This window comes from Atractosteus spatula, chromosome 16, assembly GCF_055471065.1.
Source record: "Atractosteus spatula isolate fAtrSpa1 chromosome 16, fAtrSpa1.hap1, whole genome shotgun sequence".
NCBI classification, from domain to species: domain Eukaryota; kingdom Metazoa; phylum Chordata; class Actinopteri; order Semionotiformes; family Lepisosteidae; genus Atractosteus; species Atractosteus spatula.
In genome coordinates this window covers 13,381,085-13,395,895 of record NC_142721.1, presented here as the reverse complement: position 1 = coordinate 13,395,895, position 14,811 = coordinate 13,381,085, and the positions used below count along the sequence as shown (strand labels likewise).

Sequence of the window (14,811 nt, the reverse complement as noted above, 5' to 3'; positions counted from 1 at the left end):
TAAATCAAAGTGCCATTTAATGAGATCTGGAGAGCGCGTTCTTACAAGGTGAAGAAATCTTTCCAACTTCAAAGCAGACTGGATGTGACCGACATCGAGCGAGCACACACAGATCACGCCATTAAAAAAAAAACAACAAACAGCAGCTTGTTTCAGGGCCTTCCAATTAATGATCAGCAGGACCGGAGTCACAGTTCGCTAGCTGCGTGCGTGATGTTGATGAGAACACCGAGTCGCCAAATTCAGCACTGGCGTGTTGTAATGCAACTCTAAGTCCGGGGATCGGGACAGTTTTCAGATTTGCCATAGTTTTTCAGAATATACTTTTCAATCAACTTTCCACGCTGTTGTTTTTTTTTGTGTGTGTGTGTGTCCTCCATTCACATAATGAAGACCTTACCAATGTAAATGACCGACTGTCACCCGGGGTAAGTTGTCTTATGATTCCAAACTATGATTGTAGCTGATCAACACAGATAAGTAGGGTTTCTTCTGCTTCCAAATACCGCGAACAGGATCAAACTGTGTTAATAGACGCTTGCAAACTTGAAAAAGAAACTCTTAAAAGGTTCCTCACTTGGTGCTGATCGTCGGGAAATGCTTCATTCCGCCCTTGAGCGAACGCGGGGATTCGGAGGAAAGTTACATTTTGGCTATACGTTGTAACTTTTTGTTTTACAGAAGAACAGCGAAAGTCTGCAGCCCGGTTCAAGTACAGAAGACAACTGCACTTCATAGATTAGGGTTGAGGTTTACGCCTTCATCTTTCTGCACTAGGTTAAAAAATGTGTCTGTTCTTGGTTTGAGAGTTACAGGTGTTTCATCAACATCTCATCTCACCTGGGAAAACATCTCGTTTAAGCCCAGGCTGTTTTAACGGTGACTAAAGTACGGTAAGGTAAAGTAAGTTTTAACTTTTCTGTTGTCAGGTTTTAGCAGTCGTGTGCTGACGTACTGTAATCAGCGTCTTCAGTTCTCGATGGAGGAGGAATGCCGTGCTAATCCTAAATATCTTTTATAAGACAGCTTCCTGGACAACTATGACAGACGGGGGACAAGCAGGCAGGCTGAGCCGAGCCAAGGTAGTGATCCTGGGACGGGACAACTGCGGGAAGACTGGTAAGGACTGGATAGAGACATTTTCGCAGACACGCTCTCCTTAAATAAAACCCGCGGGGGCACAATGAGTAAGACAGCCGACGGCACGGTAAAATAGAACTGCATTCTTTAGTGTGAGATGCACTCTAATGAATAATTTTAATGCTCACGAGATTTACCGTAGCAACACGTAGAGAAACTTACTTTGCACGGCAATCATTTAGAGGACTGGAGAACAGGATCAAAGCCCAGATGTTACAGGCAGTACAGCGCCTTTTGCTCAGTACGACTGTTGCATTCACGATGTCTTGAACGGGAAAAAAAAAAGATTCTTAGAATTTGTGATATCTGGCTTGTTTTGTATTGGAATAAAGCTGAGTAATATTCAGTGCAGAGACTACAAGTGTTGCCCCTACCCCCAAACAATATGGTTCTCATTGTAAGCTTGTTCAGCTTTTGCCAACAACATATTAAGTTTCTATCGGCTCCTTTCGGTCTACAGCGCTCAGAAAACATACATCATTTACAATACCGTCTGGATTGGAAGAAGAAGTGTAACAAAAGGCACCCATATCTTTTCAGACAATCTGGGGGGATTTTCTTACAGCGGGAAAACCTATTCCTCGAGTAAATTATGACCCATTTCCACTCGGCCACTGAATTGTTTTTTGATGTTTTTTTGTCTGGATGTCTAAGGTATCGAAGTATCAAATCATGAGTGAATTCCATTTTAAATTTCCCCTTTGCAAATATACTTTGTCGGGTAGAAATGGCTGTACTGTAGCTGGAACACATCTAGAAGAATAACAAATCTGCAAAAGAAAAATTTAGATTTTACTCCAAAAACACAATGTGTGTGTGAGGGAGGGGGGATATTTAATTCCAAGATTAAATATTAGAAACAGCCAGCTATTAGAAAACATTGAGGAGTGAAACTCCATGTTCTGCTTTATTTCAGCATTGTGTGTCAGATTCATCACCAAGCGCTTCATTGGGGAATATGACCATAAAAAGGGTAAATAAGCTGAGCCGAGTTTAGTGTTTCTTCTTTTATAATACACGTAGGAATATAGCCTTATAAACCTGAAATTGTTTCTTTTGTGTCTTTACTTTTTTTTTAGAAGTAACATACAGGTGCAGAAAAATTGTGGACAAAGAAGCCATTGATCTTGAGATACTGGATACTGCTAACAAGAAGGTATGAGCAGGGGTGCTTGTTAAAGTTCGTCTGTTGGACTGTTAAATTTTTCTTTCTTGCGCTGTTTACTTTCCAGACTCTTGAAACTGCACATTTGCGGGGGCCTGCTTTTCGTCGTGCTTCGGCTTCATCTCGCATGTCGACTTCCAGACAGGTCTCGGCGCACACAGAGCCGCTATAGTGAAGAACGCACCTGTGGACGCGTCCAAGTCCTTTGGAGCCGAATCAGAGCTTCTGTTGCTGAACACGCGGTGCAGAACAGCACCTGGTCAAGTAGCGTTCACGACCAACAGGTCACGACGCTGAACAAAACAGCACCCAGGCAGGAAAGACAATTACAGAACAAAACAGCTACTGGTCGTGAGTGCATGAGATCAGTACCACCCCCCACTTTTGTCATGTCATGTGCTCATTCTCGTAAAACGTGATAAAAAGAAATCACAGAGGAGGGTAAAGAATGACAAAATCACTCTTGTAATTCTTCAACTTAATAATAACAATAATAATAATAATTTCATGTAGCACCTTTAAAAGTAGCATCTCAAAGCATTTTACAGTAGGTGTAAAAACAGTTGAAAGAACAGCAAAAGACAGAATAAGCACATATAAAATACACAAGCAGATACAAAATCATAAGAAAATGGAGTAGACACAGCCACTAATTAAATACAAGCCTTTTAAAAAAAGCAAGGTTAAAGGTTGATACCTGAAAGCATTATGCATTTTTACATTAAATATTACTTTTCTGGTGGCGGTTTAGCAGGAATGTTCTACACTGACAGATTAGGATCACTTGATCTTCTGCTGTAGGTCTCAGTCGAAGAAGACTGTGATGTGACATGATTCAACTTTCCAAAATCCTCAAATCAGCACCAAACCCCATGGACTGGTTTAAACATCAACAGCGAAGAGCAAACCAGAGGACAGAGGGTTGACACAACGTGTGGGCCGTTGTCTCTAAAACCAAGAGGAGGAGACATGTCCCGCACAAAGAGCGGTGGGAGCAGGGAACAAGCTGCCCAGTGAAGTTGTTGAAATGGACATCCTGACTGGATGCGATTCTTGGATCCTTCACCCATTAGAAACCAAATAAGCTAGATGGGCTTAATGGCCTCCTCTCCTTAGTAATCTTTCTTCTGCTCTCCTGCGTCAGGGTGTGGGATCAGCCGCCAGTTCCTTGGAGGCCTCTATTAAATGGGGTGACGGCTTTCTCATCATCTACTCCATCACCGACCGCAGCAGCTTCGAGGCCGTGTCCCACCTCAAGAGGCTGATAGACCACGTCAAACAGAATCTGGGTGAGTACATTTCTGCTGGAAGAGGCGTTAGTGGGACCAGCAGGGGGCGCTCACCCTGCAATCTGTGTGGGTCCTAATGCCCCACTGTAGTGACAGGGACACTGTACTGTAAAAAAGCCGGCTTCCTTCGGATGAGACATAAAATCGAGGTCCTGACTCCACATGGTCATTAAAACTCCCAGGGAGTTTCTGAAAAAGAGTAGGGGTGTTACCCTGGTGTCCTGGCTAAATTTCCCCCTGGTCTTTACTAGTCATGGCCTCCTAATAATCCCCATCTCTGAACTGGCTTCATCACTCTGCTCTCCTCCCAGTGATGTGCTGTGGGATCAACTGGATAATTCAGGCTAATCTGGGAGGTGTTCATTTTAATGTGACAGGGCTTTGCAACCACAATTTTATTCTAGGTAAGCAAAAAGTAAGATTGAGGGGTGGTCAATGCAAGTAGCAGTGCGAGTGAACCTGGCTGGGACGTGTTTCCTTTAACATGTTCCTATCCAGTGCATTTGGGAGAGATTAATAAGGCCATTCATTTCATTCATTCAGCTCTACACAAGCCATTACAACAACACCAAGAAATCAGTCGAGAACTGTCCACTCCAGGGCTTTCATCACTGCTTTCACTGCTGAAAGGAGTACAGGGGAGTACAGGAGATTGTGCTTATGCAGCAAAGCCTAAGCCCCGCCTCCTCAGGTGCCTCCTGTTTCCTGCCTCAGGCATTCCCACCGTCATTGTGGCCAACAAATCGGACATGGAGAACGGGCGGGTTGTCAGGACGGAGGAAGGGCAGTCCCTGGCCAGCGATCTAAGGTATTTCATCTCTCTGCACCCACACAGACCCGGGGGGGGGGGGGGGGGGGGCACGATAAGGGCTTTAGAACGCATTCCACAAGTCTGATCAGTGAATAATACTTCAGTTATGTGCTCGGCAGAGCCAGCCCGTCGTTACTCGATTGATCATTTAGCCACCAAATTACAAAGATGACTAGACCTAGTGCTTAGCTGGAGTCAACAGAGTGATTCTTGATTGTATACCCATCTTCCAGCATATTAAAGTTTTCTTAATCCCCTTTAAAAACAAATAATAGTGCTGTACCTGATGTTTTGGGTGCGAAAGGGAATCCGACACGTGCCAGTGGGGTGCCTCTTCCAAAGAAGGCCGGGATCCTTCAGCGTGGTCTCTTGAAAGAAAGGGACCCCCTGAGGGTGTGCTGTGCTTTCAGGTGTCACTTCTACGAGCTGTCGGTGGCAGAGAGCTCGGCCGCAGTGGAGGCCGCGTTCTCCCAGCTGGTCCGGGAAGTCAGGCTGGAGTTTCACAAGCACCTGATCGCCATGGACAAGCGCTCCCGCGTCCTGCAGATGAGGCACGCCCTCAAGAGCAAGCTGACCCGCAGCAAGACCATGCAGTGGTGAGGCGGCCGGCGAGCGCCAGGGTCTCTCCGGCCCTCCCGCAGGACCCCGGGACCGAATTCCGCACGGACTGCCACAGCACCACTGTTCCATCGCCGTTCTCCCCGCGACACCCACAGCTACAACATCGGCGCACGTCGGAAGTGCAGGTCTGAGGCTGAGCGAGGCCGCCTGTGACCGGAGTTCCTCCCAGCAGCAGGTGGCGCTCTCTCCCAGGCACGGTTCTGGCTGGACCCGGGCTGGACAGTATCCTCTCTCCTGTGCGCTGGAGGAAGGACAGCCGTGATCCTCACCAGCTCAGTGATGCTGGGGGCATCACGACCCAGAGCTGCATACCTTTCAAGGAGAGGCCCTAGAGCACATGCATGGTGGTGGTCCTCTCTCTTCTGAGAGCGTAAAGCTGATGGTAGCCAACGGATTCTCTTAAGAAGCTTGACCCGTCGTCTCTGAGGGAGAACATAACTGAAAAAAGCTTTAGAAGCCACACATGGTCTATATTATGAAATCCGTTGCATCCAATCATGAGAGTTTAGGTGCTACATAATTTCAAACGATTGTAACATCTTTACTATAGCAAACATAAAAAGCAATATATTGCACACGAATAAGCAGTAGGAAGTTAATGGAAGTCTGTCCATAAAGATGTCTGCTAAGCAAATGACACCAATTCTTAAGAGAGGACACCGTCTCTGTAGCACCCTTAAACAAGAATTCTGGGAAATCTGTGCTGCTCAGGGTTCACGAAGATAAATACTAGGAGGGGAAATCCAGTCAGATTACAATTTCTTGCGGTGTATAGTCCTACCAGAAAGCATACAAAGCGTTGCTGGAGCTATTTAAGCTACCTGGATTGGTGATAATGGTTTCTGAAGCTGGGGTACATCCAAAAAAGTTCACAAGGCGTATGACTAAGAACAGGCAAGAGCAGACAGGAAAAATTCCTGGTTTTAAGTAAAGAGATCTGTGATGAATACATGTTGGTATCATTTTTACTTTCTTAAGCCTAGAGATCTTGCAAAGCTGAAGTTATATTACACTGCCTCAAAAAAAGAACATGTGTCATCATTATAGTTCAGCTGCTCACTGAAAAGATGATTCATCTGTCAAGCTTTTCCTTCAGTAAAGACAAGAATAAACACACTGTTTCTTTTGCGACAGTCCTGGGAATATGTTTTATATTTATAGAACTCTGAAGCACATTCATGAGCTCACTACAATTTGTTTAAAAAAAACAACTTAACCAGACACAAAGAATGAGGAATAAAACACCTCAGAACTTCCCCCAGTGATGTAATGAAGGGATTGAAAATCACGGCAACTTTTGATTTTTGTTATTTTATTTAGCAAAATGGTAAAATAAATAAATACAAATTGATCAGATGCTCCTAATTTCCACTTCTTTCAAAATTCTCTAAAGTATTTTCTAAACACTGAATACAAATAACTTAATATCACATGATGCTCAAATACAGGAGACAAAGAGGTAAAGAAACTGCAGTTCACTAACAATGTCAGGCAAAAAATAAAATAAAATAAAAATAGGATCTGTAACAAAAGAGAAATTGGAAATTAAAAAAAATACACTCCTTTTAAAATCAATATGAAAAAATCATACAATTAGAAAATTCTTACAAGTGAATATGCAGTCTGTGTAATAAACAATTTACACATTAGAGCACATTTGAGTTTACTCCTCTGCTTCTTTAAATATAGATGAAGATGCATCCTTGAACAAAGTGGAAGATTAGTTTTTTGCAGACTTTTAATGAAATTCTTCCAATTGAATTTGCTGTGCATGAGGTACAAAGCAGTAAAGTAGAACTGGGAGTTCTGCTTTAAAAGAACAACATAAAAGGGAGGCGAAATTATATAGTGATAATCAGACATAATACTAGAAGGCCACAGTTGTACTGAAACATCATGTGAAGAACTGCAACCAGAATTATATTAAGATTTACTGCTGATTGAATACAATGCGCAAGAGACAATGAAAAATGTAAGACGCATTGTGGAAAGCACCAAAATTGACCAAATTGTTTGAAACTGATTTCTGAATGAAGTTTTCTCTGTAATCCAGTATTATATATTATATATGTCTACTTGTACGTCCAGATCCTTATAATTTTTGGCCAAAGTTGATTAAAAAAAGCTACCAAAAGCATAGTTGTTTATCTTTTCCTAACAAGAAAATGTGTGAAGTTACTTTGGTTGGTAAAAAATCCCAGTTGCAGCTGACATTGTTACTATGGACCGGTGCGGAAAGAGAAAGACGGAACCAGCTCCCCTGATTGAACAGAGACAGATTTTAGGGGTGAACGTAAGCTACACTTCAATGCAAAGCTGAAGTTGTTATTTCTATGTCTTTTAAAAATAATTTGAACCAATATGTATTAAAAATGCATATAAAAAAGGCTTTCAAATCAGCAGAATGCACATTGAGATCTTTGGGTACATCAGTTTTTTTAACATGAGTGCTTAAAAGTTTACACTGTGTGGCTCTGACCTGTTTTCATACTGAACGACGCACTCAGTATAATTTGACTTAGCCCCCCCCCCCCCTCACACACACACAACCCCCCTCCCCCTGACAAAAAAAGAGCACAGACATTCAATACGTTGTTTCAGAAAGGCAAGATTGAATTCAGAGTAATTATACCTGAAGAAATGAGCTGGAAATAAGGTACTAAAATTCTTCCATTATTTCAGTTTTTTTGCGAATGGATAATTACACAGATCATGGCATTTATTTTATTTTAGTGTAACATTAATTAAGCATCACTCCCCTATATATATTTCCAGCATTTTTAGGTTCTGAAAAGTGCCAGTAAAAAGGTCTTAAAATTTGTTCGGTTAAAAACATACATTTCTACAGATTTAGTTTAGTTTTGGCAGCAGACGTTGCCCGTTTCTAAAAACCAATGAACTACAATTTTATGCATATAAAAAAATGCAACGAAATCTATATGTGAAAGGTCTTAATAATAAATGCACCTTATAAAAGAAAAGAACTCAACAAACTTGCATAACATGCATTTTTCTTGATCCTATCATCTGTGCTGAAAAGCCAGGGAACTTTCAAACTGGAATGACATTTAGATCATTCTACGAGAAATGCCAAGATCATAAAAAACAAAGTTTTTTCTCCTTTCCCTTCGCATTTTGAAGGAAACAGCAGAGGTAACTTCCATGTTCTAGTGTAAAAAAATAGATCTCAAGTGAGGAGCTTTACTCAGGTGAACAACACTTTTTTTCCCCCACTTTTTTTACTTTTAGCGTGGAACAAACCTCTGCTTGCTCCTTGGTCTGTTTGCTCACTGCTACAATGTCTCATTTAAAAACAAACAACCTGCCAAAAAGGGAGGTGGTGTCTAACTGCGCATGTCTTTGAATCAGAACATGAAGGAAAAGTATAATCGCTCGTCACTGGCACCATGCTCGTCAACAGGCCCAAGACTAAAGGCCCGGTCTAAATCAAGCCCAGCACTTCACAGACAGTCTTTGTTAGATTCTTCCTTTCACCCAACAGAAACCCACCGAGAGTTATTGCGTTTGTGATTTGCAAAATCGCCAGGTAGGTCGAAGTTTAATTGCTTTGATCTGGGTGCCGGTGCGCGTGAATTTCTCACGAAGAATAGGTCAAATCAGGGGGAGGTTAAGAAAAAAAAAACTCCCAGTCTTTTCCCAGTCTACATTCTTGGTTTAGATCTACATTTTTGCAGAAAAAATAATACCAGCAAGGTGTTATAACACAAGAAAAAAAAGTGCATCAGAAAATCTTGCAAAGAATGTATACTTTTTGCTTGCAATTGCCTATGCATCACTGTTTTTTGGAAGTTGTTGAGCATGGCCAACCAAACAGCTTTTCAAGAATGTGCAGTCCAGAAACAAGTCTTAATACAGAAGCCAAAGGCGACAGCAACTCTTCCACTGCAGACTCCTCCCCATTAAATATAGAATGAACTACTTAAAGCTTATTACTACACACAGTTTCAAGCAGTGAATTATTCCTCTCCTCGCTACATTGTTACGAAGGTTGATGTGGCAAAGGTAGATCTTTCACATCATTCTTAGTTTACACGGAATTCATTTTCAACTTTGTGCAACAGCATTGCTCATCGTCAGCAGGTACAGAATACAATTCAGGGGTTAGTTCCATCCCAACTCGTTCTCAAGTATTTTATTGGACCTTGCACAGGCTAAAAGGTTTCGAAACAATACTTGGAACACAAGCTTTTTGTTCGGGACAAGATTAATTTCTTAAGGCAACTGCTATACAATTATTTATATATCACTTTAAAAATCAAAAGCTTGAAGTATGAACAGTCATGATCAATTCAGAGAGTCAACTTTCAGACAGCCAACACAACCAGTTATATGACTTTACACAATACATACCATCATTCCCCAAGCGGTACTGTCAAAAGGATAAATTCTTTTGGATAACCTAAATTGTGCTTTTTTTGCTAGTTTTTTTTTTGCTTGCATTATGAATCAGCTTCTTTTTTTTTTAAAGAGGTTAGGGACAGCTAAAGGCCAAAGTCAGCAAAGTCATCAGAACAATGAGATGTAAAAGCTAACCTTAGGGGGTTTTGAATTTTAAATCCACTGCAAGATGCATTTCCCTTAAAAAAGTACACTTTGTTACCAAAATAAACTGTTGAGAAAGGCACTCCACAGGTACCTTAACAAATCATGCTCATCTGTGGAAAAAATTATTGTCCTATCACACGTGCGCTGCAGCACTAAGGACTGGATATGCTGATGTTTTTATTTTAGCGCGTTCTGATGAGAAGAATTTTAAGGTTGGAAGATAACAGAATGTCGTGAACATTGCAAGAGATGAAGAAACGGTCCTCTGAGGTAGTGATGGTATTTTGGGGATCACCGCGCAGCCAGGAATCAGAAAGGATATGTCTTTTCGGCCCACTTCCGAGCAGACTCAACGAAAACCACATTTTATTACATGATTATGCTTGCAAATCATTCAAATTTGGTGTGTGTTAGGAAGGAAACACCAACAACCGGTTCAGTAAGCCCTTGTGTGCTCATGCTTAGTGTTTTCATTCCATACTGGATGCCACTACTTAAAAAAAAAAATCTGTAATCTTTTGATAAAGCAGTCCTACATATCTGATGAAAAACAAGACTGTTCCAGTGTACAGCGTGCCAGATTAAAGTCACAGCCGCGCTACATCAAAGGATGTTTCCTTCTGTGTCTTGTAGAGTTCCAAAAAAAGGTGCCTTTTTCAGGTTTTTGGAAAATAATACAGATCCAGTTCAGACAGCATAATACTGTACTTTATTACCCCTCTATGCAACAGCTGAGTCGCGGCTTTATAGAACAAGTTACAAACAAAGGTCAGGATGAATGAAGAATGTCTGGCGCCCAGTCTTTTCGTGTTCTGCGAGTTCTGCGAGTGAGGCGACAGGAAAGTGGCTCACCAAACGTGTCTGTTCACACAAACGCACTGGTTTCGTTATGGGATTAGCAGCTTTGGGAAAACAGACAGAAAATGTTCCAGATATGTAAAGTTTAGAATACATGTCTGTGTATATATATATTAGCACTCAGAAAAATGCCCAGATACCCTGACATGTGCACACTGACCATCGGAAACTGGTTCCCAAAAAGGAGAAAGCTGGTGTCGGTGATACACCGTCAATTCTTAACAGGAATCAGCAGTGTGGGGGCTAGACTAAGAAAAACGAAAAGCTTGTGTGTCATCGGTACAAGCAAAGGTAAGGAATAGGCTTGAGTCCTTCAAAAACACCATAATTGAAAGAATGGCATCTTCCACAATTTCTGAATAGTCAAAACTTGGAAGGGAAAAGTTGCATACATCTAAATCTAGATATATGGAATCTGAAAAAATACCATAAAAGTCCAGCACTAATATAGACATACTTATGTATGTATACATATATAATATACACCAAGAGGCATTAAAAATGTAAGTTTCAATTCTCATTTGTTACATTTTCAATGACTATCAGTACACACATTATAAACGCACAGTATGAGTATATATACGCACACAAAATATTGCCTCAAACAGCTAAGAAGTATGTCTAAGTAGGCATTGCAGTGAACAGTGTATCTGTTTTTCTTCCATAAGCTTACATTTTAAGTACGCCAGACAAGGCTATTTCCTGTACTTGAAATTGGCATCTCAAAACCCCTTTCACCTTCCAGCCACAGGCAGCTCCTCCTCTAATGGTCACCAAATGGGTTCATGATTCTGTTTTATCAAAAGACGGACTTTATGTTTCCACTGACATCGAAGTCTAACTAGTTTACTAGCAAACTGCTTGACTCATGAAGGTAACATCGGTTTGAATGCCAACCAGGCCTGCAGGAACAGAGGGATGTGCTCCTCCCTGCTTAGTGTCAAATTCCAGAGAACCACGCATGTGATGTGCCTATTATATTATTCTGTACTTGTGTAAAACAATGCTCCTGATGATAAAATATGCAGTTCACTCATTCGCCCAACAGCATGTCCATAAAGGCATGACAGTTACAAAGACACTGATGTTTTGTACTCATTAAGAGCACTGGCTATTTTATGGAGTCCACCTGCGTGAAGCACCTCCTCCCAGGAGCACAACAGCTGTGCCCCCATCTGGGATTTGAACCTGCAACCTTTTCATCATGATTCCAGGGCCCTAACCACCTCTCTCCGCCATCGTAGCAAGTGACCCACATGGACAAAAACGCACCTCCGCGACTCCCAACTCTTCTTCCTGTCGAGCCACAAGGGTGTGGCAACGTGCTGCACGGGTCAAACACTGGGTTTGAGCACGAGGAAGAGAGGGAGAGAGACAGAAATGTTCAAATGACTTGAAACCTAGACCACTGCGCTGAGCCACACCTGCTTAAGGTTGTGTTATCTGGATACTAAAATCCTGTACCCTGCCAATAGCCTCATAGCCAACTGCAGGGATGGGTATCGAAGTTTCAGCCATGCCAAAGCAGCCCTGCTACATGATCCTTGTTCTCATGCTGGTTTGTGAACAAGAACATCAAACAGAAGAACACTGAAGTGACTGTTTACAATAGCGGCCCTTCTGAATCTCCAAGTGAAACTGAGTGAATTTATCAATGGCTTAATGCATTTACTGTTTAATATCTCCTGGCAGTTGTTTCTGAGAACAGAACGTAATACACAGACTTCGCCGATTTTGAGCATGGTTACAAAACAAGTGAAAGCAAAAGAGCAAATAAGAAATATCTCATAAGGCCTTTTGTGGCAGACAAGACTAATTTTATAGGTCAGTACAGCTCACATCAATGGAGAGGGAACAGGAAACTGCTGAGCCTTTTGGGCACGGAGAAGAAACTGTAGACTGAAAGAAATCAGTGCATCACACATCAACACGTCAACTCTGGTTTCTTTGGCCATGCAGAGATAGCACTGTCATGTCCAGGGACTCTTCACCAAATCCATCCAGGACTTGAAACCGGATACCAGAATTGTCCCATCTAACTCACAATCTTCACACGCAGGCTGAATTGTGGGGAAAAAAAAACCTCAAACAAGGGTCAAATCTGAAATCCACGCTCGCGACCAACAGTCTTTACACTCTTCAAATAGTCTCGGTCGTGTCAAATCGAGACCACGCCTTGCAGACCCCTCAAGAAGGACAAGACCCACTGAGCAAGATCAGCTGTTCAGAGGTGTGCCTACGACTGCAGTTTGAGTCTGGGGTCACATACGCTACACATGTAAGGAGAATAAAGAGCTTGCCTATGTTATTAGATGGTTTATTGTTAAGACAAGCTTGTGCTTTTGTTTCAGGGAACGATTCAAGCCCAACTCCCCAAATTAATTGCCAAGATCCATAAACTGTAAACCTTAGTAAAAACAGCCTGGCTCATTTATATTTACATTGCAGTAACAATTGCTAAAAGAACAAATGGATTTTTCTGATAAATTGGTTTCTTTTCCATTTAATACACTCAGATAAAACCGTCTGCATTTTCTCTCTCTCAGGGACTCCTAATTTAACTTTTCATTTAATGGAAAACCAAGCCTCTTGAATTTTTTAATTGTTTTTAAATGATATAAGAAGACACTTCCCTGCTGGATTTGGATATAATAGCATTTGGCAGTTCAGAATTTAACAGACAGTAAGTATATTTTATGTACAAAGAACATTTCTTAAAAAAAAGAAAACTATTTACAGAAACTATTCCAGTTCTAACACCTTTTATTAGAAATGACTTTAGGAAACAGAAAAAGCACTTTTTTTCTTTTTTTTTTCTTCTTTTTTTGTTTTTTAAAGATTTTCTTGATCTTTTTTTTTTTAAATAACACTAGGAAGACCTGAATATTTTTTCCTATTAAAAAAAATACTCCCCAGAAATAAATAAATTTTTTGAGATGGCGTCCTTGCAGTTTCGCTATTAGTGTCAGGAACGTCGACACACTTGACTCACAAATACTCACTATATTGGACTGACACTATTTCCTATAAACATTACCATGCATGGTCTCGTGATGCTCTGTCAGTTTTGTAACGGATTCCAGTTCTTTTTTTTTTTTTAAATCCTGCAGGATCAGCATTACGTGCTGCTGCTGTCAGTGTTTGTCTTGTGTGTATCAGGTCCCCAGCAGTTCTCACGGCCGTATTGGCGGCTGTGGACGTTCATCCCGTGTAGGAGTGAAGCTGTCTCAGAGGGGCCCTCCTGCTGTTCTGTGTGACAAGAGTGGTGGTGGTGGTGTTGGGGGGGGAGAGAGAGAGAGAGATCGCTGGTCATCTCGCTCGGCGCCGCAGTTCTGCGCGCTACAAGACAGCAATACCTCCGTGAAATCCCCCCCCCCCCCCCTTCCCAGCCCTCGTCGAGAAATACTGTCCGTCGTTTCGCCCCTCGTCTGCTGATCTTTTGGTTTCGCGCCGGAACTCAACAGCCGCGCTGGGGACGCGAGCGGAACTCCACGGCGATTTTAACAGTCCTTGGGCACGTCGACGCCTTTTCCGACCTGGACACTCCTCCCCGAGGAACGAAGGAACGAGGACGCCCCGGGAATAATCTCCGAACGCGGCTCATGGCGATTGTTGCAGGCACACACTGGTGTGATGTTTGTAAATTATTATTCTCATTAATTAATTAATGAACAATTGGCATGACGCTGGTACAAAAGCCACCCTTTTTTTTCTTCCCCCTCCCTTTCTCGGTTCCCAAAGCTGGCACTCTGGATGCAATTCTACTGTTGACACAGTCCAACAATACACAACGACAACAAAAATATATATATATGTATATATATTGATTGGCAACTTAGGCACCTTCCGGGTGCGAGCGGGTTCTCTTCCGAGCGTCGGGCGTTCCCCGTCCCACAAGGACCTCGGCTCTTGGCGGCGGCGACGGTGGCGGCAGCAGGGGGGTTATTTCGTGTCCGAGCTGCTGAGGGTTACAGCGGGCTGCTGGGAAGGCTCTGAGGTTTTGCCGTTGCTGCGCGTGTCGTCCTCCTCCCTGCTGCCCCCGCCGCCGCCGTCCGTCCCGTTGGCCACCCCCTCCGCGTCCTGGGCGCTCTCCGCGGGTTTGGGGCCCTGCGTGCCCTGGACCAGGCGGAACAGGCGCTTGACCTTCTCCAGGGAGGCCTGCATCTCCTTCTGCCGGGCCAGCATCGTGTTCTTGGTCTCCATGCATTTCTTGGGGCGGAGACAAATAAAGAGCCCGTTACGCGTCTGGTAAGGACGTGCGACCGCGGCAAAAGTTTCAATCGGCCAAAGCGAACCTTCCTTTGCCTTGTAGTCTCTGCTGTGCAACCCAGTGCCTACAGAATTACTATTCACTCATTCAT

General features: G+C 42.6%; 2 protein-coding genes across 2 annotated transcripts in view; one reads left to right on the top strand and one right to left on the bottom strand.

Annotated features, from left to right (window-relative positions):
* The first annotated feature begins 20 nt into the window (after window positions 1–20).
* On the top strand, window positions 21–7,160 carry LOC148819598 (ras-related and estrogen-regulated growth inhibitor). Its single transcript, XM_088934592.1, has 7 exons — window positions 21–428; window positions 682–1,119; window positions 2,057–2,113; window positions 2,220–2,296; window positions 3,450–3,594; window positions 4,309–4,402; window positions 4,816–7,160. Exons 2-7 carry the CDS (start codon window positions 1,041–1,043, stop codon window positions 5,003–5,005), a joined length of 642 nt encoding a protein of 213 aa, XP_088790718.1. The 5' UTR covers window positions 21–428; window positions 682–1,040; the 3' UTR covers window positions 5,006–7,160.
* phf21aa (PHD finger protein 21Aa) overlaps window positions 6,319–14,811 on the bottom strand; it is a 76,875-nt gene continuing 68,382 nt past the window's right edge. Inside the window, exon 18 of the mRNA XM_088934593.1 lies at window positions 6,319–14,659. Within this exon, the coding sequence (XP_088790719.1) occupies window positions 14,393–14,659 (267 nt within the window). The 3' untranslated portion in view covers window positions 6,319–14,392. The remainder of the gene's footprint in view (window positions 14,660–14,811) is intronic.

Coding starts and splice junctions, on each gene's coding strand:
- LOC148819598 (XM_088934592.1), top strand. CDS start 1,041: ATGACAGACGGGGGACAAGCAGGCAGGCTGAGCCGAGCCAAGGTAGTG. Junction 1,120..2,056: donor GGACAACTGCGGGAAGACTG/GTAAGGACTGGA, acceptor GCTTTATTTCAG/CATTGTGTGTCAGATTCATC. Junction 2,114..2,219: donor GGAATATGACCATAAAAAGG/GTAAATAAGCTG, acceptor CTTTTTTTTTAG/AAGTAACATACAGGTGCAGA.